General features: G+C 35.8%; 1 protein-coding gene across 1 annotated transcript in view; it reads left to right on the top strand.

Moving 5' to 3' along the window:
- The window catches only part of CGNL1 (cingulin like 1), a 43,847-nt gene that overhangs the window by 12,642 nt on the left and 8,407 nt on the right, over positions 1 to 22,798 (top strand). Inside the window, exons 8-13 of the mRNA XM_082488733.1 lie at positions 10,844 to 11,050; positions 11,367 to 11,471; positions 16,093 to 16,245; positions 16,916 to 17,086; positions 19,312 to 19,473; positions 20,326 to 20,415. Coding sequence (XP_082344859.1) covers positions 10,844 to 11,050; positions 11,367 to 11,471; positions 16,093 to 16,245; positions 16,916 to 17,086; positions 19,312 to 19,473; positions 20,326 to 20,415 — 888 coding nt within the window. The remainder of the gene's footprint in view (positions 1 to 10,843; positions 11,051 to 11,366; positions 11,472 to 16,092; positions 16,246 to 16,915; positions 17,087 to 19,311; positions 19,474 to 20,325; positions 20,416 to 22,798) is intronic.

Below are 22,798 nucleotides of genomic sequence, written 5' to 3'. Positions count from 1 at the left end.
CTGTACTAACACTGAACAGTGGTTACCAGAGTTACTCAGGGTAAAGTGAAGACATAACTGATTGTGGAGTATCACAGAGGCACTTTGGTGTGTAAAGGGATAGACAAATTTAATTTATATAAGTCTAAAATTATATATATGAAAAAAAAAAACCAACCAGGATCCTAACTAACTTGTGCCACTCTAAGGTGAAATTGTGGGGTTATAATATGTAGCTCTATAAAAACATTGTCTTGATAGCAGTAAAAGAAACAAATCATATTATAGGAATTACTTGGCCGTAAGAGCATCACTATGCCCTTGTATATATACATCCATAACTCATCTGAATCTGCATCCTGAATGCTGTGTCTGAGTTTAGCTTGTTACCTCAAACAAGATATGCAATAACTGGAAAAGATTAAAAGAAGATGAATCAGGATTTCAAATGCCACTGGTGTTTTTTTTTCTTTCCTCTGCTTGCCTGAAGCAGCCTTTGCCATGTTGAAATAAGTGGTTTTTGTTTCAGTTGTAGAAGCCGGATGGTAACTGATCTAAACAGTATACAGAGTCAAAGAATAGTGGAGTGGCTGGTTCAAGTCAATGTTTCCTCTTACATGATGTGCCCCCCCCCCCCCCCCCCCCCCCCCCCCGCCCTTCATTTTCTGCCCTCCTTTACCAGCCCTCTACAAGCCTGGTATGTTTTTGATTGATTTCCAGTTTGGTCCTACAAACACAGATGGAGTCGGGGAAAAAGAGGGAGGGTGCACAGACAGAAGCATGATGGTGGAAGGAAGGCTGCAGGCACTCCTTAAATACACGTCATTATTGGAAACGTGTATTTTAAAACTGTATATGGAAAATCTGGAAGACAGATTTGATTTGTTTTGCTGTAAGTGTCAGTTCTGTGCATGGAAAGGAAGTTGTTTGGTAATAGCATCATGCGTGTTTTTAGGCGCCCATTAAATGAAATACCAAACAAATTATGGAATATTAGCTGTGTTGTTAACAAGAATAATAAACATGCCTCTAAAGTGCACTGAAGATGTAACTTGGTGACTGTCTTTGGTGCTAAAGCAAGGTTTTTAAGTTCCAGCTCTTCTGGTCTTTCATTTCCATGCAATTTACTCCTCCATTTATTTACTGGGGACATGTGTGTGTTTGGATGCAGACAGTACTGTGAAACTATAACTGGGTGGTTTTTATACTCTATGTAGAGTTAAGAAAGTCTCTGAGCAAAACTGTCCTGCAAAGTTCTATTTGAGTTGGGTTTGACCACATCTAAACAAGACAAAAAAAAAAAATACCTGTTTTATCTGTAGTGATCATTTCAGCATTCTGAACCTTATTCAGCCAGGACTATTTCACTTAGTCTAGTTTGGGAAGGGAGGGTAGTTTGTGGGGTTCTCTCATTTCTGAAAGTTGGCAAGGGCCTGTGCAGTCAGATACTGCTTTAGTACCATCAGGAGGATCTCTAATCTTTATTGGCAGAAGACACTTTATGTATGTTCAGGAGGTTTGTGCTGTGAAAATATATGTTTGTGTATGCATGTGAAAAGTTTAACTGTGTAAGTCCATCCAGCGATCCATTCTGTGAACACAGAACTAGTTAATATTTTACTCTAGTCTTTGCAACAACTTGTGACCTTGAAAAAACTGTTAGTATAAGCCAGTCTGTTGTGATACATAACTAGGACAATAATATGACATTGATATACCTTCTTGTTGAGAGGTTAATACTTCCGTGACTCTGGATTTTATAACTCTGTAAATGTTTGGTCATGCCTATATTAGGAAATTTTGTTTAATATGCTCTGTGTTTAAAAAAAAAAAAAAGGTGCGTTCTCAATTTTAAAATGTAGGTGTTTAAATCTTTCATTACATCTCATAAATGAAAACCTAAATAGTTTTGGAAATAGTATTAAGGATATGTTACTGTTTAGATGAGTGAAAATGGCCTTGCAAGAAAACAAGTCTTGTCTCTAAACTGTCACAAGTGAATAATTTTTAACCAGTTAATAGAATGGCTCTAGCTGAAATAGAAGACCAGGCTGACTTGCTTGTAAATTTGTGCACTGGCTTACTGAATAATCTCTTGAAGTAGAGCTAAGGATTCTGGTTAGTTGCAGTGTATCTCACTAAGAGATAAAAACACATGGACCCTTTTAATAGGTAACTAATGATAGTTAACTTCCAAAGGCATAGCCATGTGTTAAAGTAGGCTTCCCATCATTTTGAGATCATGGGAAGAATTATGTATATAATCAGTGTAAGGTAGAAAAGCAGTAAGTAAGGCCGTTTAAGCCACTTAGTCTCTTCCAGAAGCTTGGGGAGGTTTGTTGGGGGTGGGGTGGGTTGGTAGCCTAACTTTGCTTTTAAAGGAATTTTTGCATTCCTTTTTTAGAAGTATGAGATTTTATTATCCGCGCTATCCAGTGTTACTGTGTCATTCATCCCAGGGCTTCCAACTGCTTTAAGAAATAGTATCTGATGTTAGAAGAATTGCCTAAAGGTACACAGTGGAGAAAAATACCGGAACTACAAACAGAGCTACAAACAGAAATAAAGACCTGTTATTTGCATTCATGAGGTTTAACAACTAGATGACTATACCTGAATAATGCTGATTGCAGAAGCTCTCTTTACTGAAGAGCTAATAAGGCTTACAATTAAAGGGCTGTCCGTTTGTTGAGACTCAGTATGTTTGTCGTTTTTCCTTGGGTGTCAGTCTTTGGCTGTAGGTTGGTTTTGTTTTTTTCTTTCTTTGGAAATCACCTGCATGTTACCTAGGGAAATCAGTTTCTAGTTGCTTTATTTAAACTTGATTTTTTTATATACAAAAAGGAGAGGAAAAGACAACAGAAAGGGATTTGATATCTCGGTCAGTACTACCCCCTTAGAATCACGTGAGGGAGTTGGGTAGATCTGAATCCCTGAAGCCGCATGAAACTTTCTACATGTAGTTCAAGAAGTTAAACAACTAGTCCAGCATCAACCTGAAAAGGTGGCCCATGAGACTTCAGAGTTGGTTTCAGCAGACAGTATCTTCCTTGATACCTTAAGTGTTCTATACCAGGAACAGAATGAAGCGAGCAGCCGCACTATTCCCTTTTTTTCAGAAGGTTTTGGAAGATTATCATGTCATTTGCTTTGATTCCACAGGTATGAGTATGGAAAGAATATTTGAAAGTGTGTTGCTTCCATTAGAAAAAACTTCTATTTGTGCTCTAGCTCATTTTGAATGGAGATTTATTCTTTAGATTTCTACTTCAAGCATGGCAATTAAAGAACAAACAGTTAATTGGTTGAATTCAGTTTTACTCAGTTGAACTTGATTCTGAAAGGAAATGTGAAGGTTTTTAGAAAAATTGGCTGTTGTGCATACTAAACATTGAATCTAGACAAAATTTAACAATTCTAATAAACTGTGAATGAGATACTTGGCTCCCCCTTACTTTAGCTCTTCCTGTATTTTGTAAAAGTACTCTAAGGGTCCCATACTGCACAGTCACTGCCAAAGGGGAATTTCACCAGCTGAAACACTGAAGTCAGCCAAAACCATTTTTTAATGATCAGTTACACAACCACTCTCATGTCTTTGCCAGTGTTGAGGGTGTGGTAAAAAAAAAAAAAGGTGTGGAGCCACAGAACAATTTCTGCATTCCTATACAAGAGGCTTTTTGTTGCATTGAAGTTGAAATAGAATATTTCATCTATATCTTTAGGACCCTGTTTGTTTGTTTCTTTGGGTTTACACAATAATGGGTGGTGGGAAGGATTTTGATGCCTTTTGTACTAACTGAGCTTCATCTCCAGTTCTTTAAATCTGTTCACTGCTTGCACCAAAATTGAGAGTAGAGTAGTGTCTAAAAATATTTGCTTTACCAAGGAGTTGAAACAGTATTTATTGCTTTATTTAAACTTGGTCTTAATTAATTATAACATTTTAAAATATTTCTGGACATGTATGCAACTATATACAAGGACCCAAACTTTATTAGATTCATTTCTTGTTAGGCAAAACACCTGAAAGGGGCAGGATGAGAAGTGAGGGATTTGAATTTCACTGCTGAAGTTCCTTTATAGAGATTAACGTCCTTAGGCCCAAAGCTGAAAACTAAATGCTGCATGCGTATGAACTCACCAGCTCTGACTATGTGGGCTCAGGTAAGCAGACCTGTGCTAGGTAAAACTTTATAAATTAGGTGTACTATTTGATTTGGTATGTACACATATATACATGTGTATGCATTCTCTCACTTTTTTCTCATCCATCTGTTCTGAGTTAAAAATAGTTTTGTACTCACTTAAACACAATGTTAGAATATTTCATTTATCAATGTCTTTCAGACTTTGGTCTGTTCCTGCACACAGTACTTCTGTACTTTATTAAAATCTTCTTCTCAAGGAAGAATTATATTGATTAATTCAGAAACTTTAATTCTTTTTATCAGCATAGCTGCGAGCTCATGAGTAATGTTATTCCTCATATTAAGTATAGGAAAATAAGAGATAGAGAGATTACTGTCTAAAGGATGCATTAGTTGTGCATGTTCAAATTGGGGTGCCTAGGTTAACATAATGTTAACCATTATATAGTCCTTGATATATTCAGGGTACAAGTTTTGCTGACTTCAATTGCAGTGGTGTACTCAAGACTTTGGAAACCAAACCCTAGTGTCTCAAATCAAGCACCAAGGAAATTAAGGGGCATGCAATTATTGATCCCCTCTGGAAAGTTTTGGTTGAGTGACTTGCCTCAGGAGCGCTTTGGCAGAGACAAGAATAGAGTCCAGGTTCCCTAAGGCTGCGTTTGGGTACCTTAGCTGTGAAACTGTCCTTTCTATCACTCATTTCTGCAGCACTGCTTTACTTCTGCAGCCTCTTTCACGATAAACTCTTGGCTTGTTCTCAGGCTGATAGACTAATCCTTTAAGCTTCAGAATTAAAATGTACGAGAACTATTAAAAAATTTCAGTGGTTTTGACCACCATAGGTTATTTTCCTCCATCTTTTTTTTTTTTTTTTTTTTTTTGTGGTAAGAAACTGATTTTTTGCAGCAGACCTTTCTTTTAGGACTTGATAACTTAGTTTGTTCATGGAGTCTGCTGCTGGGCTAATAAGTTAAGCTACTGCATGTGCAGTATGGCACAATGACAGTGTCAGAATGCAGATGCTTACAAGCAGTCACAGAAGACTTTGTATTGTTGGACCTCATCATTACAGCTATGTTTTCTTTCTTCTAGACAGACTTCTTTTTCTCCTTCCAGCTTTTTGTAGAAATTTGCAACCCATTGCCAGCTTGTTTTACCTAATCTCTGTACCTTAAGTCTACTTATAAGGCTTGCTAAGTCTTAAATCATGAGTTTCAACATGATAAAATTTGAGAAAGCATAATAAAATATTTAATGTATTCAAAAATAATAAATGAGAAGAAGGTATGAGTATGTTTAAGAAGTCTTCAAGGATGTGGGTTTTAAGAGGAAGATACTATTCCTTCAGAGATTGAGGAGATGGAAATCTGAATGTGAAACAGGCTAAATGTAGGGAATAGAAGGCACTGAATACCCTGGAAGACAAAGTGAAGACAGACAAATTGGAAGGAAAGACAAAGCGAATGCAAGCAAACAAACATAACAAGGAAAATGCTATTGGGTTTTTACCTTACATAAATATAATTCCATACTGTAACAGTAAAAACTTGGTTTACTAAAACATACAGCCACAACTAGCAGGTGGGAGTAAAAAGAAATAAATGTTTTATATATCATAGGGTAGAAACTGCAGTCTTGGAATTCAGATATGTTAATTTTAAGATCCAAAGAGCCCACTTCAATGCTTCACACAATTCTTTCTCCCCTGTTTTTTGGGGGGGTTGGCATTTTTTGTTGTTTGCTTGTTTTTTGGTTGGTTGTTTTTTGTTTTTTTTTTTTTTTTTTTTTGTATGGCAAGTATGTCTGAATATACAGTATTTCATTCCAGATTTTGTCTTCAGGAATCTTGTTTAACCAGTTTTATCTGTTATGTGCTCTGTATGTGTTTATGTACATAATCTCGTTTCAGCTCTCTGAAGAAGCTGATGCACAATTCTGTGAACTAAAGATCATGTTATATTAACATGTTTGTTAATGTTTCATATTCAGCTTAAATCATTACTTTGTGACCTTTACCCAGTTCTGTTACCATGGGTTAAATTTATATAAACTCCATTAAAATGATTGCCAAAACATTACCAACATCCTCAAATATTAAATGTAGCAATGTAAAGGATTTATGAATGGGTGCCAATAGGAGTCATTAATTGATGTAGTGTCATTAATCCTTAAGAACCTTTTGTTAATTCACAGTGTTTATGTACAGCACCATTACAAATAAGTCATGTGTGGACTGAAGGATATGGATCCACAGCACTATCTGTACATGCGAGTTCTCCCTGTCTGGCTTTTTTCCCCATTTGTACTTACTAGCCTATAGCGTTCAATTCTCCTGCTTTCGTCCTCATCACTCTAACCCACTCTAAATCAATGCTTTTGCAAACAGCTTTCAACTCCTTTTTTGAATGTGTGAGCCAGTCACTGAATTTTAAATGAGGGCTGTGCCTTCTTGCTCATGTAGACAGAAACAAAGAGAATAGGATTACCGCTGGCTGTTAACAAATACCATCTGTTGTACAATTTAAACTGTCTATGCTGTTGCCACTTGCAGTTTTTAACCTATGAAATGCAATAATTTGCATTCAGAATTTATCAACATACATAGTAATTTCTCTGTAATTTCAGTGCAGTGGTTTTCATATTTTCTACTGGCGTACTTTCTTAGAGGAATTTTGTGCAGAATATACTGGGCCATCCCTAATGACAGAGTGATAACTTTAATGTACGGTCACTATGTGAGTAATATTGCCTTCTGGTTGCTTGGGGCTGGTTGAGTACACTGCCTGTGTGGTAGGGTTCCATGTGTCAAAGGCCACAACAGTCTATTTCTGCTTCAGCAGTGTCCATGTATGATTTGATAGCTGCTGGCTCGAACCTTATGTAACTGTTCAATATGTGGATAGGGATCTCTCTCCACCAGTTCTCCCCTAATGGTGTCACTACAAGGTCTGTTGGAACTACATTTCAGTGCTTGTTTCCTTTGCATATTCTTTCTAATGATACCTAGGCTCTTTTCTATCATGTTCACCTGTCTTCCCAAAGGAAGACCTGGAGGGGAGGTAGAAGATGACATGGGTTGTCAGATAAGACTAACAGTGGAGAATAAGAGAAGGAAAGAGACGTAGTTTTTTGATACCTCTCTGTGGCAATATGCTACAGGATATGGCATGTATTGCCGAAAGCTATTATAATCCAGAAGCTTCATTTATGCCTGTGGAGAACTCTGCATGCGATACTCATTACACGAGGGATAAATGAGTATGGGCTTTTTTTCTATCTAAACCAGCTGTGTAATTTGACTCTTTGGAGAAGTGATGCTGTGTGTGCATTTTCTACTCAAAGAACGTCTAAATTGTATTTGTATGGTTTGACTTTGTTTAAATGTCCCTATCAAATTGAAGATACTCATGTATTGTTTTTTCTAATATCATCCTGAATTATATCCTGAAAGTGATCTTCCATGCCTTATGTGTATAGTACAATTGTGTAAGGTAAATGGGTAGGATAGATACTCCTGTGTTTCTTTTCAGTCTTATCTGAAACAAGTTGAAAAGATGTCAAAACAATAGTGTACAGTGAAATGTGCGTTATGAAGAAAATTTCTTCTACTCTCCCCAGAAGATAAGAAAAATGCCCATCTCCAGCTACAATACAGTAAAGCTCCCCATATATACGAAAAGAGTTTTCCTACCGTCTTGAAAAAGTGTGTGTAAGTGTATATATTTATTGTTGGTATTTTTTAAGACATGCTACCACTTTCAGGTGAAATGAAGGAATTTGGTACTTAACATGTTAGAGAATTTGTTTGGGAACAGTTTGTGTGAAGGTGTAACCCTTGTAATGATGCCAAGGTCATTAGAGACCTGTGGAGATCTGGTTAAGTACTGGTCACTCAGGCAGCTGGAACTTTAGGCAGGTTTTGCTTATATACCAAATTTATTTTCAAGATTGTAAATTGGGTTAATAAAGATAATACTTGCAACTTGCACTTTATACTTCTCTACCTTTTATATAAATTCACCTAGCATCTTGCTAACCTACTGAAATACATAGTGAAAAGGGAGAGAGAATACACTTTAGTTTAATTTTAGTGGCTGGAACAGTATCCTAAGATACATACAGCAAAAGGCAGGCTGGAGCAGATCTGTAGATGACTGCATCAGTGTAGGTTGAACTTAATTTTGAACCTGTTAGATTAAATACATATATATGTGTATATTTATGTATGTAGATCTGTGGGGTTTGTTTGGTTATTTGCTTTTGTGTGTGTGCGCGCGTACTTCTAAGTAAATAAATGCTTCCTGTGTTGGAAAAGTAGAGCAAGCCATGGTAGATGAGGTAGTGGAATCTTCAGGTACAGTGTGGGTCTGCTGCAGTCCTCTCTTCGTGTGCAGCCCTGTGTAGGCGGTTGGATGAAAAAGAACAGACAAATCAACATTCCTTTCCCTGAACTCCCCGGCATGCCTCAGCTGCTTTCACTCAGCTCCAGAAACGGGAAATGAGACAAAAAGGAGCCAGCCACTGGTGGAGTGCTTGCTAATTAGTAAACTTTGCTGTCTGCAAAAAGTAAAAATTAAAGGAATATATAAATGCTATTGAAATTTGGTATGTGAGAACTTAAAGCATCAGCAGAGATTTATTTCAGAGCTTTTAACTAGTTTTGTACTTAAAAACCCAAGTTTTTTCAGTATTTTCAAATGACCAGAACTTGTCAGCCTGGTTATGCTGCCAGTTTTTGCATAATAAGTTCATTGACCCTGTAGACAGTTTGAGTGTTTTCTGAGTTACCGCTTTATCGAACTAATTTGCATGATTTTAAAGCTGTTGCTTGCTAGAAAACAGTCTAGTGAGGGCGCACTTTGTAAACAGCCTTTTATATATCTCTGCTTACTCCTTTTGGGGGTGGGGAGGGGAAAATTGGGAGCTACAATCAAAAATAGCATAACTGAAAAGTGATTTTCATGCTTTCATAAAATATTTCACAAAATAGTTTCTTACCAAACTACTCTCTAGGTTTTCTTTTGTTTTTACCCAGATAAAGACAATTTCACATGTAAAAATGTGATGCTTCAGTAATTATTGTGTAATTACCTATTGTCACCAGATAACGTAGAGGCCAAAGGTATAAATGGATTCAAAAAGAATTAAAGAAATTAATGGATGATACATTCATGGAGGAAAAACAGGGAGAGCTGGGAGCGTGTAACGGGGAAAGGTTCGCTCTGTAGTTCTTCTTCCTCTTTTGACCAGCATCAGCTGTTGGCTACTGGAGAGAATACTGGTCTAGATTGACTTATATGTCTGTTCTGGTGTTCTTACTATTGTTTAAGGTCTTACTGTAGAAGCAGTGGGCCTATACATGACAACCAGATCTATGTATAGAGTATTGCTTTGTATTAGACCCTGAATACCCAAGAGCAAGAACCACAAATTATATCTTGTATTCTTTTATGTTCTTTGGACGAGATTCTGACAAGTCGATGAAGAGCAAAGATTAAATCCTTCCAGCTCTTTACTGCACAGAGTTAAATGTTTACAGGTGCATACCTTGTCTGTGTTACAGTATGGATAGTATGACAATATAGACACATACTTCCACTCATGGTTTCCACAATAAATGGTAGGGTATTTTAGAGAGGGTAAGTGGTGAGACTAAGGTGATGATTAGCTCTGAAAAGTTACATGCTGCAGCAAGTTGCCATGCCAGAAAAAATAATCTATCACCACATGTGATAAATCGTGATGAGTAGTTTATTGTAATTTGTCTTTGTACTGTGTATTGATATGAGTTTCTGAAAAAATACAAAGTGTGTCTTTTTAAATGCAAGTTGAACTCAGTAGCTAAACTCCTTCCATCCTTGGGCAGTAACTGAAAACCAAGCAGAACTACTGAATAAGTACAGCCCCAGGTGTGGGCTGTATGATGCACAAGTACAGCTGCACCAATACCACTGTAAGATGCTTCCAGTGTATTGCTTGTTCATGCCTGCTCACCGCCTGCTCTTCTGTGCTGGCACAGCACTTTGTGGGACCATATTGTGAAATGGATTGGGGCTTTTTTTCCAGTAACACCTTGTCTCCCCATGCCCCCATCCCCATCCTTTGGTGTCAAGATCTCTTTATATTTTTGTGTGTCTGTGTGTATGTTACAGCTGATACTGTTCCCTAAGTTGATGTACTCTGCAGCCCCACAAATGGTTGCATGGGTGTAGAGTGTTATATGCTAATGCTTGGAATAAGCAGTGGGGTGACACTGCCTAAATTTTGTGTTGCTGTGGAAAACGCTCTTCATCAATGTGTTGATCCTTAAATGTCCATATGGCTTTTGATGTCTATTAAGTTTTGGTACATTATTTGGAATTACCTAACATTGGAATTTGATAATGAAAATATTTTAGGGCAATAAGGAGAAAGATGTTAAGGTGAAAATATGTGGTGGCAGGCATGAGACTCTTCAGGTGTTATATGTTACTTTAGCATACTTATAGGTATACCTGAGGAAAAAAAAAGCTAATTGTGTGTTCTGCCACAGTAATATGGATAATAAAAATACATGTTTGTATTGCATACAGACTTCAATTTAAATTCTTTGTTGACATTGTAATGTTATATCCTAGCTGTGTTTGCTGTGGTGCCATATGAAACTTCTGTTGGAACATAGCATCAATTACTATTTTTTTTTAAAACATGACATAATGTGTTTTTACTAGAGTGCTGCTGTCCTTGCCAGTGAAAGAAACGCTGCACAAGAGGTGCGAAATAGTATAGAAAATCAAGTCAAAGAGCTGACTGAAGAAAATAAACAGTTGAAGAGAACTGTTGGTGAGCTAGAGAGTAACATTGAAGAGTTGCACAAACAAATTGATAATATGAAAGGAGAAGAAAATTCAGTGAAGGAAAAAATAAAGAGATATGAGGTAAGTTGAGAAAACAAGCGCCTTAAGTAGTCTTCTTCCTGGTTGCAAAAGATACATGGTAGAACAAAAACTGACAGGAGGATGGGCAATGTCATTAAGAAGGCTAGGCAAAACCAGCAGGTTTTCGAGAAGCAGGATGCAGTTTGCTGACATGTAGGAAACATTTCTCTGGTAGAAAATAGTGTAAAAGCAAGTCACAGCTTGGAACTGTGGAAATCACTGATAAGCCAGAATGAATGTACTTTATAGCTCAGTTTACTCGTCAGATTAAAGGCCTTGCCACTATTTCTAAATGTATCAAAACATATCATTGCAGGAAGAGAAGCAACAATTAGAAAAAGCTTTGAAACACACTGAAAAGGAAGCAAAAGAACTGGTAGCGTTAAAAAGGTCTTTAGAAATCCAACTAGACGATATGCAGGTAAGAATAAGAGCAATTTGGAATATTTAAATTTTAAATTTCCTGTTTGCTTACTTGAGTCACCATTGCTTTCTGCAGAGTAACATCTCACTGTTTTTGAAGTACCATTTGTTTCAAAGTCCAGACCGCACTGCAATGGTCAAATGAAATGTTTCATGAAAGCATTGCATCATCTAATCAAAATTGTTTTCTTGCTAAAGTCTCTTTTTTTTTTTTTTTTTTTTTTTCTTCCTCCATGGATCTAGCAAAATTCAGGGAGATAATTGCAAAATAAAATGTCTAAGATTTTATAAATCTGTTTTATTATTTTGAATGATCATTCAACACTGGTTGGTTGTACATAGAATCATAGAATCAGTGAGGTTGGAAGGGACCTTTAAGATCATCAAGTCCAACCATTAACCTACCCTGATAAAAACACCACCACTCCTAAACCATGTCCCTAAGCACCTCATCTACCCTTTTCTTAAACACCTCCAGGGATGGTGAATCCACCACCTCTCTGGGCAGCTTATTCCAATGTTTAATAACCCTTTCAGTGAAAAAATGCTTCCTAATATCCAATCTAAACCTGCCCTGACATAACTTGAACCCGTTTCCTCTTGTCCTATCACTTGTCGCCAGGGAGAAGAGGTCAGCTCCCATCTCTCTAAAACCTCCTTTCAGGTAGTTGTAGAGGGTGGTACATATTTACATGTAAAAGAAGAAAAAGCTGCACTTGGATATAAATAAAAATACTTGTAGTAGACAAATATCAGGAAATTGGCTTATCTTTTTATTTTTTACGAACCTGTCTTATTTGCAAGTGTTGCACAAAAGTGGTATATTTCATCACAAAACCAGAGAAATTTAAGACATATCGCTAAGACTTGCAGCCTCTTAAGCCCTGTATGAAGTCTTCTTTCACTTTGCTCCTTACTAATCAGTATCCAGGAAAGGATATGCTTTCTCCCAAATGAGTCCAGAAACTTTTTATGCTTTTTACATAATACTAATTACTTTTAGTGGTGGACTAGCATAAGAAAGACAATGACAATATGAATAGAATTGTAACAGTTACTGTAAACATAGCCAAATCTATTCCTCTATCCCAAATACTGCTGTAGAGTTAGCCTCACTTGTGGTGAAATAACACTTAAGCTCCTTCACAAAGTAATTAATTGCCATGACAGATTGACAGATTGGCAACTGACAAGCTGTTTTCTTGATTCATGGTTACACTGTAACTGACTGGCCAGCCAATTCCAATGAGAAGTACTCAAGGATTTATGTATGTGAAGGGGACTCATATTAGAGATTATACTTGAGCTGACTATTGAAGCTGTCCAATAGGATGTCCCAAATTTCAAATACTGAAATTCAGTATAGTGTATTAAAGAGCTAGATGCCGAGGAAACTGTAGCATTTGGATAGTCAGTAGGAACATTTCCATTGCATCATGTGTTTTAATACCTAAGTGAAAGTGGTATAAATGGAAGTTCATTTGTTGCTAGAATGACATCTTAGTCTATCTCAAATATGAATGTTATGCTAGGTATGCTGATTTTTATCAGTATTTTTCTCTTTTATCAGCTAATCTAGAAAAGGGAAAATCCATATCCTGATTTGTGTTGCCCAAGGAAAATGATTGTTAATGAGAAACTACATATGACATGTTATTTTCTCTGAATAATATTACAAGAATGAAGTAGTATCTGTTGTAGTGTGGAGTTCTTATTAAATCAAAGATCATTTCTGTTGCAATGCTCAGTTTTCATGAGGAATGTTTTTACCTTATACCTATGTTACAAAGTTTTCTGCTGGCTACATTTTGGCAAAACAACAAGGACTTTATTGTGTTTTAGGGGTAATTTTACTGTTTGAAGAATAAATGTTTCTATAGCCTAGTTATTAGCTAAATAATACGGATCGTAATATGGACACCTATAGATTTTGAGAAGAGAATTATGCAGAATGGTGGGGTAAGAAAACTGCCATTTCCAGCCAAGTAGAATTCATCAAGTCCAGAGAACAATCAGCTATTATGCAATTTTCCAAAGAGCATGGTTGTGCATGTGAACCATCTGATTGTGCATTAAGAATTTGTTGATTTGATAAGAAACACCACTGCTGTAAATTCTTTTTCAATCTTGTACTTTATATGTACCCAGAGAATCCTTTGCTTTCTCCAGTCACTAAATGTGATGTACCAGAAGGAGAGGCTGGAAGGTGACAGGATCTTTACTGGGTCCAGGAAATTCTTAGTCCTAGATGCATCACAAGAGGGACATGGGTATGAGAGATTTTAATAGATGGGGGGGAATGAGAGTATCAAGAACCTGAACTTCAGTTCCAGTGATAGTCTGAAGCAGCGTGCCACTGTAAGTTTATTGTTGAACTAACTAAAACCAAACTCAGCAAAACTGAAATTTGGAACAGGTCTGTTATCTAGGAATTGCATTTTCTATTAAAATAATTACGATTACAACTTCACAACACTTTCTAATCTTTAGTAATGTATTTACTATTTGTTTTATCATCCTTCATAGTAACAAACAGTAATAATAGGTTGATGTAAGCGGGGAGATGCAATACATGAAAAATCAGGATGCCAGAATGTAACTTAAAAGAGAAAAAGCTAAATTTCAATCTTGGGCATCTCAATTTGCTACATATCAGAAGATCAGGGAAAAGTTAGCATGACCTGATAAAAATTGAGGTGATCCACTGCTTGCGTCAAGCCTCCTCTTACTATTGTCTTTAAATATTGTAGTTATTCATACTTGTTATTACTTAGGCAATTGCCCTAGTTAGTAGATGAAATTTCTTCTCACATTAGTGATTGATTTTTTTGGTTAGTTTATTGTTTTTTGTTGTTGTTCATAACTCTGCAGTAAAGAGAGTGACCAGATTTGCTCTGATGTTTGCTTCCCTGATTTTCAGCACGCTGGAAATGCAGAACAGCTGCTGGCACCATTATTTTGCCACAACGTATTTCACTGATCTGTGTCTGCGCAGTTTGTTTCTCAAGGATGTGTAAACAAACAGTAAAGTTAAATGATCTGTGAAAGGCTAATGGAGGGGGGTGCACATGAGGTTTTTATAACCTTTTCAAATATGGCACATTAGCAGGGTCCCAAGACTTCAGCATCTTTTAGAACTGAAGTGCTAAAGTTGAACCTTTTCAAGGTTCTTAAAATCCTTTGGTGTCAGTTAAACCAATTCTGGTGTAGAACTAGGCTTTGCAAAACAACATGTATTAGCCCCCAGCATGTTTTAGGGTTATGTATACACTTAGGTATCCACCGTAACTCCTGTTTGTATCAGAGAAGTCTTTTGTTGACAGGTTATATAGGAACATAAAAGAGACAACAGATCTAAAGAAATCTTTAACTTCTAACATTTGACAATGTTCTTTCTTTTCTCTTATAACAGAACAATTATTTTTTGCGATTCTGATCTATATTGCCTACAGAAATACTACTGTGTTTTCACATTTAAAGTTTTAAAGTTTAATAAAGTAAGCATTATAGGTATTAGTCAACAAAACTTTATATTTCCAATACTAAAATGTAAAACAATATTTTGGAATGCTTTTAACAATTTAGGGTGATATTAATTATTTACAATTTTTTGTTGGAACAATTTAAACTGTCCATAATCTGTTTATAATCAATTTAATGGTGCTTCTCAGACTTCATAAAAACAACCCCTTTTTCTAGTCTTGTAGTGTCTATTTAGAGTAGGGCCATTAAGGTATTTTATTATGGAGGGAGAAGGAAGAGGTGAGGGTCCCAACGTGCAGTTGGAAGATAACCTGCTTTTCTTGTATTGGAATGAACTCCTGATAGTCAGTTAACCTGCTGATGGACAGTATTAAGAAGTTGGAGGGTGGTAAGTTCTTGAACATCCTGAATGTGATAGCAGAAACATTTGGAGCTCCTGGTAGATAAGCATACAGCATAATTCTGCAGTTCATTCAAGATATAATCCAGACAATGAAGTTCTGTCTTGAACATTAATGGCAAAAGTTCTTTCAGAAAGGGGATTTCTATGCTAGGATCTGCAAAGTTCTGTTTGCACAGCATCTGTCACAATGAGACATCATCTAGATTAGGGTTTCTGGGTGCTATAGAAGCACAGTGGCTAAGGGGGGTGGGGGGGAGGAATACCCACCAGTTACTTCGCACTCATCATAGGACCAGGTTTGTATTTTAATTTTTTCTTTTAATGTAGGAAAAAAGGTTGTTGTTGAAAACTCTTAAGGGAGCATATAGGAAAATGTGAAACCTGAAATGGATATTGAACCTCATGCAGGAGGTAGGATTTGCTGACACGTGTGCAACTGCAGAGGAACATATGCTTTGTACATAACAGAATCGTGACAAGGGTCTACGTTTGGTCCTACAAATGTTGCACCAGTGATTTAGGAATTTATAGGAAGGATAAAGCACTGCATCGCTAAAATAATGTTTTGTCCTGTAAATGCTAGCAAACTAACTCCATGAACTTTTAAAAATTTATTTAAGTTTACTTAATGTTACATCAGCTGGTGGTATTACTGCTGTTATATGACATTCCTTTAAGGCATTAGAAAAGAGAGTCTACATTTCATTATATATATTTTTTTAATCTACTGCAGGAGAACATTCGTTGTATTTCACAGGAACGGCAACAGTTAACTCAGCAGTTAAAAGATGAAACTCACCAGAAGGAACAGTTAAAGCAGATAAAGAATGAAATGGAGAATGAACGATGGCAGCTGAACAAGACTGTTGAAAAGTTACAGGAGGAGGTATGAGTTCACTCCGAAGAGGCTAAAGGAATCTGAATATTTAACAGACATGCAAATGAGCTGCCAAATTGTAAAGAATTATTATTTTTTTAATGTGTAAAAGAAAGTGAAATGCAAATTTAACTATTAGTCTCTTTAACCTAGAGACTATCAATAAAAGCTTTCAGGGCTGGCACAGTGGTTGGAACACCGCTATCTCAAAATACTGTTGTAAAACAGTTCTGTTTTGTTTAGACAAGATCCCAGATTTGAGTTCAGTTGTAATGTATGCTACAGCAGTATTTCAGGTTTTACAGGTGATTCTCAAAATGCTACTGCATTAGACTTATTTTGCCATCTGAGTGTAAACTGTACAACTTAATATTGATAGACTGAAGTGTGACTGTACAGTTCATTATGTCGTTCAGCTGGAAGAACTGCTGACAGACAAAAAGAGAGTAGTGTTGCTACACATTCTATTAGAAAATAAACTTTGGTTAAACTGTGGTTTGTGGTTTCACGCTTCTGCATAGAAATTTATTTGCTTGGGAACATATTTGGTAAATTTTCCATTTGAAAATACTGAGCTGAATATTGAAGGTGGAGAAAAAAAACTTTCGGTGTATTAAGCATGATAGAACATTTTGTTAGCACTATTTTAAGAAAAAAATGATATGTACTTTTTTCCCAGATGTCTGAAATGGTAGAGGTCTCAAGAACATCAACTCTGGAGCTTCAGAACCAGCTTGATGAATACAAGGAGAAAAATCGCAGGGAACTTGCAGATGTGCAGAGGCAATTAAAAGAGAAGAACCTTGAGGTAGAGAAATCACGCCTGACAACGATGAGAATGCAAGATGAGGTAATGACTCATAAGTGACAAATTCTAGATACTTTTCAAGACAATGAATGTTTGCTATCACACTTTTGTGTACTTCATCATGAGAGACTGATCTCAATCAGCATGCTTTTGAGTTTCATTCTTCGTGATGATGATCAGCATGTTACTTCTGCCAGGGAAATGGGGTTTCCTGTTTAAGACAGATAAATGCAATGTTTGACAAATGAATGTGTCTTAAGTGATACGACAAGGATTCCATTGATGATTTGCTCTTTTAATGCCTGCTACTGAAGGAATTGAGAATGTGGAAATATTCTTAGATTAGGAAAAAAAAAACCCAGCAGTTATTTAGGGGGGAAAAAAAAAAGGAAAATTCTGAGCCTAACGGAGTTGACTTACATTCTCCTCTTCCTTCGTGTGAGCCAAGTTGCAGATTTAAATGACAAAGGTGTCTGTGCAACAAAGAATCAACCACAGTCTTGAAGTGTCTGCCTCTTAGCATGTACATTTTGCCATAAAGGCAATCCAGTCTTTTAAAAATCTGCATGTACTTGTTCTGCAGTGGAAAAGCTATGAGAATACACTAGTCACAGGTGTTTTCTGTATGTAGAATATTTTAATAGCTTGATTTTTCCAGTTCAGAACTTCTCATCTGTTGCCCGCTCCCCTTAACAAACTTGTTTTAAATTCAATTTAAAAGAACAGTAATCAAAGAAAGTATAGTTCTTATATATCGGTCTTCCTTCTATATTTATTCTGTTCAGGGATGGAGAGACTTTGTAAAAGGATGAAGACTCGTAATAAAATGTGAAAGATAAAACTGGGATATTGAGAACGTGGCTCTTCAGTTGAATAAATGAGAATAGACAGCATAAATATGATACCTATATGTGTGTGTATGTAAATATGTATACACACTGTGTTTACAGTTATTATGAAAAATACTTCTGGTGTTATCTATTACAACTACAAAACAAATACAAAGGATAGGCAGGTTAAACAGCAGAGTCTCTAAAGAAACTAAATATTTAGGACAATTGAAAACTTTTGTATCTCTTCCTCTTTTGTGTTTAACAAGAAGTACAAACAGATAGTCCTTCCATTCAAAGTGAAAAAGTTTGTTGTGTGTCAAAATCCTCTTGAGTAGGTGTCATAGTGCACAAAACATTCTTTTTGAGAGTCTCATCAAAAGCCAAGGATTGTAATGATCGTTGCAACACAAGTATCATCATGTTCTAGAAGAAAAATTATAAAACAATCTTGCAAGGCAGTATGGGAGTTCTTCATTGCTGCATCTCTTGTAAGTTCTCTGTGGATACATGAAAGATACCAATCTTGACAGCTGTTAATCCAATGTCATTCTGAAACATTAAATGCATATGAAATGCTATTAATATACAGATGTCTGCACTTAACTAGCTGTTCACCGAGTCATGCAGATATCCAATGTTCTGTTGTCAGGACTTAGCAATAGGTAGCAAACTCTGTTAACAGTCACTAATGTGTTATTTTAGCCTTATCCCAAAAAATATGCATTTGACTAAACAGAGGAAGAATATGGAAGTCTGTATGCTGAATAAAAAAATTTCTTATCATATACATATTACAAGTATAAGGAATGATCATAGTCTCACCTAAAATCCCTCTGACTATTTTATTTTTTTTGTTTGAGTACTGTGAAAGTTTTAGATAATTTTATTGAATACATTTTGTTGTTAGACTAGGTAACTTTTGTCCTCAGCAGATAGCCCTACTATATCTAAAAGTTATGCTAATGCATATATATATATATGTTAGCATTTATGTCATACGCAAAATGCTGTCATTGAAGTACCTCAGACATATAAACTAAATAATTATTTAAAAGCTAAAGTATTGATAGTCTGAAAAGGAAAGGAATAATATTGTAAAAGTTCCAAAGATATAACCATTTATAAAATTGTAAACATTTTGGTTTGATGTAACTGGGTAAAAAGAAATAAATAAAACAACCCCACTATGTATAATTGTTACTGTAAAAAAACTGTATTATGAAGCATCTCTTTAGATCTTATATTTAATCCAAATTTATTTTCTTGGTGCCATCTTGTGGATAAAACAAAAATTACTATGAAAAGCAATATAACTGAATGCAATTCCTGTCACGCTTCCAGATCAGTCATGTTTGTAGTTAGTCCCCTTTACTGACATAACTTATTTATGGAAAGTACAATATAAAGTGTATTACCATAATCTTATTGTTTCAGATGCGTCTTATGGAAGAAAACTTGAGGGACCACCAGAGAGCTCAGGATGAGGCAATAACAAAAACTCAGCTGCTAGAACAGACTGTGAAAGGCTTGGAGTATGAACTGGAAGCCAAAAACCACTTAAAAGATGATCGGGCAAGACAAATCAAACTAATGGAGGTAAAAGAAATTATAAGGGTTCGTGTCTTATTAGGACTGATAAATAATTTTGGTATTTCACATGGATTCTCTCTGGGAAGAAACAAAATAACTTCATTATATAACTTTCATAACTTCGTTATTAATGAAAATCCATGTAGTACTGCTGCAGGAAATGTTCTGGTATGTGCTAAAGGCGATCTGTTAGCATATCTATTGTAGCATGATATGTTCTAAACTGCAATTGTTCTTTCATTGTTTTAATTAAGATTCTTTTAAATTAATTTTTCTAGAGTTTATCAGGCAAAATTGTATAATTTTTGTTCGTAGGCCTATCACTCAAAACTTCAAAACTATTTAGAAGTGTAAGTTTTATTTAGCGTCTAATATCAATTCATTTCAGGAGCCTAAATAACATTGTTATTCTAACTATGTTGTTACAGGCTTAGCTTTATAACTGTTCAGTTCAACTAAGCTGTCATTTGACTTTCATAAACAAACACTTTTATACCATTGTACTCATATGAAAAAAAATTTGTCTTCCAAATGGATAATGTAACTTAAGACATTCTAAAAACAGTCCCTAGAAACATTACAGAATTTCTCTTATTTTCTTGAAATTGGTGGGAGTGATTAAAAAAGAAATTGAAATTTCTATATTACTTCTCTCAGAGAAAAAAAATCACTTTAAATGCTTATCTACCTGCCATCTCTTTTTCTGGATGCTGTACATGTTTTCAGAGGCATTTCACTTTTCAAGTCTGTTCTTTCAGACAGTTTGAGTCCTTGATGTTTAAGGAAGAATGCCCTGGTAGCAATCTGAAGAGGATGGGAAAGTAGTATGTTGAAATTACTTTTCTTTGTCCCACTTAGGACAAGTTATCTCACCTGGAACTTGAGCTTGATGAAGAAAAGAGTAATTCGGATTTGTTGTCTGAGAGGATCAGTAGATGCAGAGAACAGGTATTTGAACAAGTTTTCCAACTGTTGTGTAACAATGAAGAAAAAGTGTTATTAGGATCTCAAACAATATTGATTAACTAAATAGTGATTAGTAATATGGTTTATGTACCAGAAAAACAAGGTTCACAAACATGATGGAAGATGCTTCTCTATGTCATCAGAGACTAATCTTTTCCTGTTTTCCTGACTGGAAAATTGATGCAGATTGCATATAAAGACTGAAGACCAGTATTATCCTCTGATATTCTTGATGTAGTGAGCTTCATCAAGTAATCATTGATGCTTGCAGAGATGATGCTATCTTAGGCTTAGTTTTAGGTGGTAAGGCTATCAGAGAAGGCCTGGTTGTAGGGAGTATCTTAGATTGAATGATCACGATTTTTTAACCTTACTGAAAAGTAGGCCAGTGTAATAGTCGTGATTTCAAAGGAGGAACATAGGAAATTGTGGCATTAATTAGGGAAATCAGCTGAACTGGAGATGCTGGCCAGTTTCAACAGAGAGGAAGCTTTATCTTCATTGCAAGTGTAGAAACTGATTAGGCTATATCAAAGATAAGACAGCTGCAAAGTGTTTTCCACATAAAAAACATAAGTCATTAGAAGTGTTATATGAGTAGATAGCACAAGAAGTGGGGAAGAAGGATTTATTAACAAGGTTGTGTTTGGTGGAGCAGAAAATGTAAAGATGAGGCGAGATTTGCCAAGACAAGTGAGAACTATCTTAGTAATTCAAACAAGTAACAAAAAGGTTCTTGACTGTGTAAGCAGAACAAAAGTTGTGGAAACTGTATGATGAGTTATCAATTGAGATAAAAAGTAATCCAGGTATGTCTCCTCAAATAAATGAATATTTTTGCCTCTGTCTTCAGTAAGGCCAGTGAATGTGCAGGTGGGAGGAAGTGGAGTGGGCTCGTGGAAATAAGACCATTGAGCTGGAAGTCACCAAGTCTAAGAGAATTAGGAGTTCTGAAGAAAGAGGCCTTAATAATATTATTCAAGATTTGTGGAAGAACTGACGTATGAAATTATAGGTCCTGTAACAAAGATTTATAATAAACCAGAAAAGTAGAGAATAGGGCCTAATGAGTAGAAAAGTAACCAGAGCATCCATTGTCGAGTCGAAAAGAATATGGTGATGTGGCTGTCTTGGAATATCACAGCCTAGACAATGTTCTCTGCCTTAGTTTTACATTCTGAAAGATATGAAACTGATGCATAACTCATTACAACATGTCTACTACATTATGTACCATACCTTAGTAATTTCCTAAAAGTCCAGGAGACAATTTCCATTGAGGTACAACTCGCAATAGTATGTTCTGTTTTCATTTTTCTTTCTTTCTCCAGAAAAAAAGAATTGGTGACATTCTTTTGAATAGTTTTAATTTCAGAGGGAGAACAGAAAGTAAAATGTTAGTTTCTATGTTTTTTCAATGAAATTGCGTATTCCACTGAGACAGCTGGAGAGTTTTAAAGTGAGTTAGAGCTCTCTTTCATGCATCCTTGAAACACCAAGGTGCCATTACTACTTTGTTTGGGAGTCAGGTTACTGAGATTCTATTTGATTGTCTTTTTGCTATTGTTCCATTGATATTGTACAGACTCTGAGTCAGTGGGTGAAATAGAATGTAAAGGACACGTAATAATATGGGGTCATGCTATTGTTAAATTAGGAAGCCTTTAATACTAGAGTCTATGCCTGTGTTGTAAGCCTGGGATAAAAGAACCTTAGTCATTGCTGCACTAGTGGGTGCTATAGTAAGTTAATTTGCTAACTGAATGGAAACCTAAAATACAGATGGGTGACCAAATGTTACATAATAGGTAAAAGACATGTTTATTTTGAGGTCTGGAGTTTCTCATTTCACACATGAGTTACAAAGGTTGCTTTGTTTTGATTTTATGCCAGAATGACTAAGTAGTCAAATTACTAAAGAGTATTTCAGGGTCTGCTAAGCATTTATAATGACATGAGAAATTATAATGGATTTGTTTTCGTAATATCTGTATATCTGTAGATTATTTTTTTTAAAATGAAAATGTGTTATTTTAATACACTGATAATGAACTATAATAGTCAAATTCCTAGTAAAAAAAACTTGAAACAACTGTTTCTATTTTGCATAAATACAAATGTTTGAATAAACATTGGGAAGGCTGATAGTTCACATTTCATTTACCATGAAATGTTACCGTTTTTTAATTTGAACACCCTTTTCAATCTGGGAATGGCTGCATGAGACACTGTTCTCATCTTCCCTACCTCGTTCTCAAGAAGTACCACAATGAAGTGAAAACAATAAAAAATTTGGGGGGAAAGGTGAATCATAGCCTATTAGTTTTTAAATTATGAGGTATTAGCAACTCTGGAAAAAAGGAAA

The sequence above is a fragment of the Vanellus vanellus genome (genome assembly GCF_965231255.1).
Source record: "Vanellus vanellus genome assembly, chromosome: 11".
Classification (NCBI taxonomy): domain Eukaryota; kingdom Metazoa; phylum Chordata; class Aves; order Charadriiformes; family Charadriidae; genus Vanellus; species Vanellus vanellus.
The sequence above is the reverse complement of the archived record's forward strand: the minus strand, read 5'-3'. Positions and strand labels throughout refer to the sequence as shown.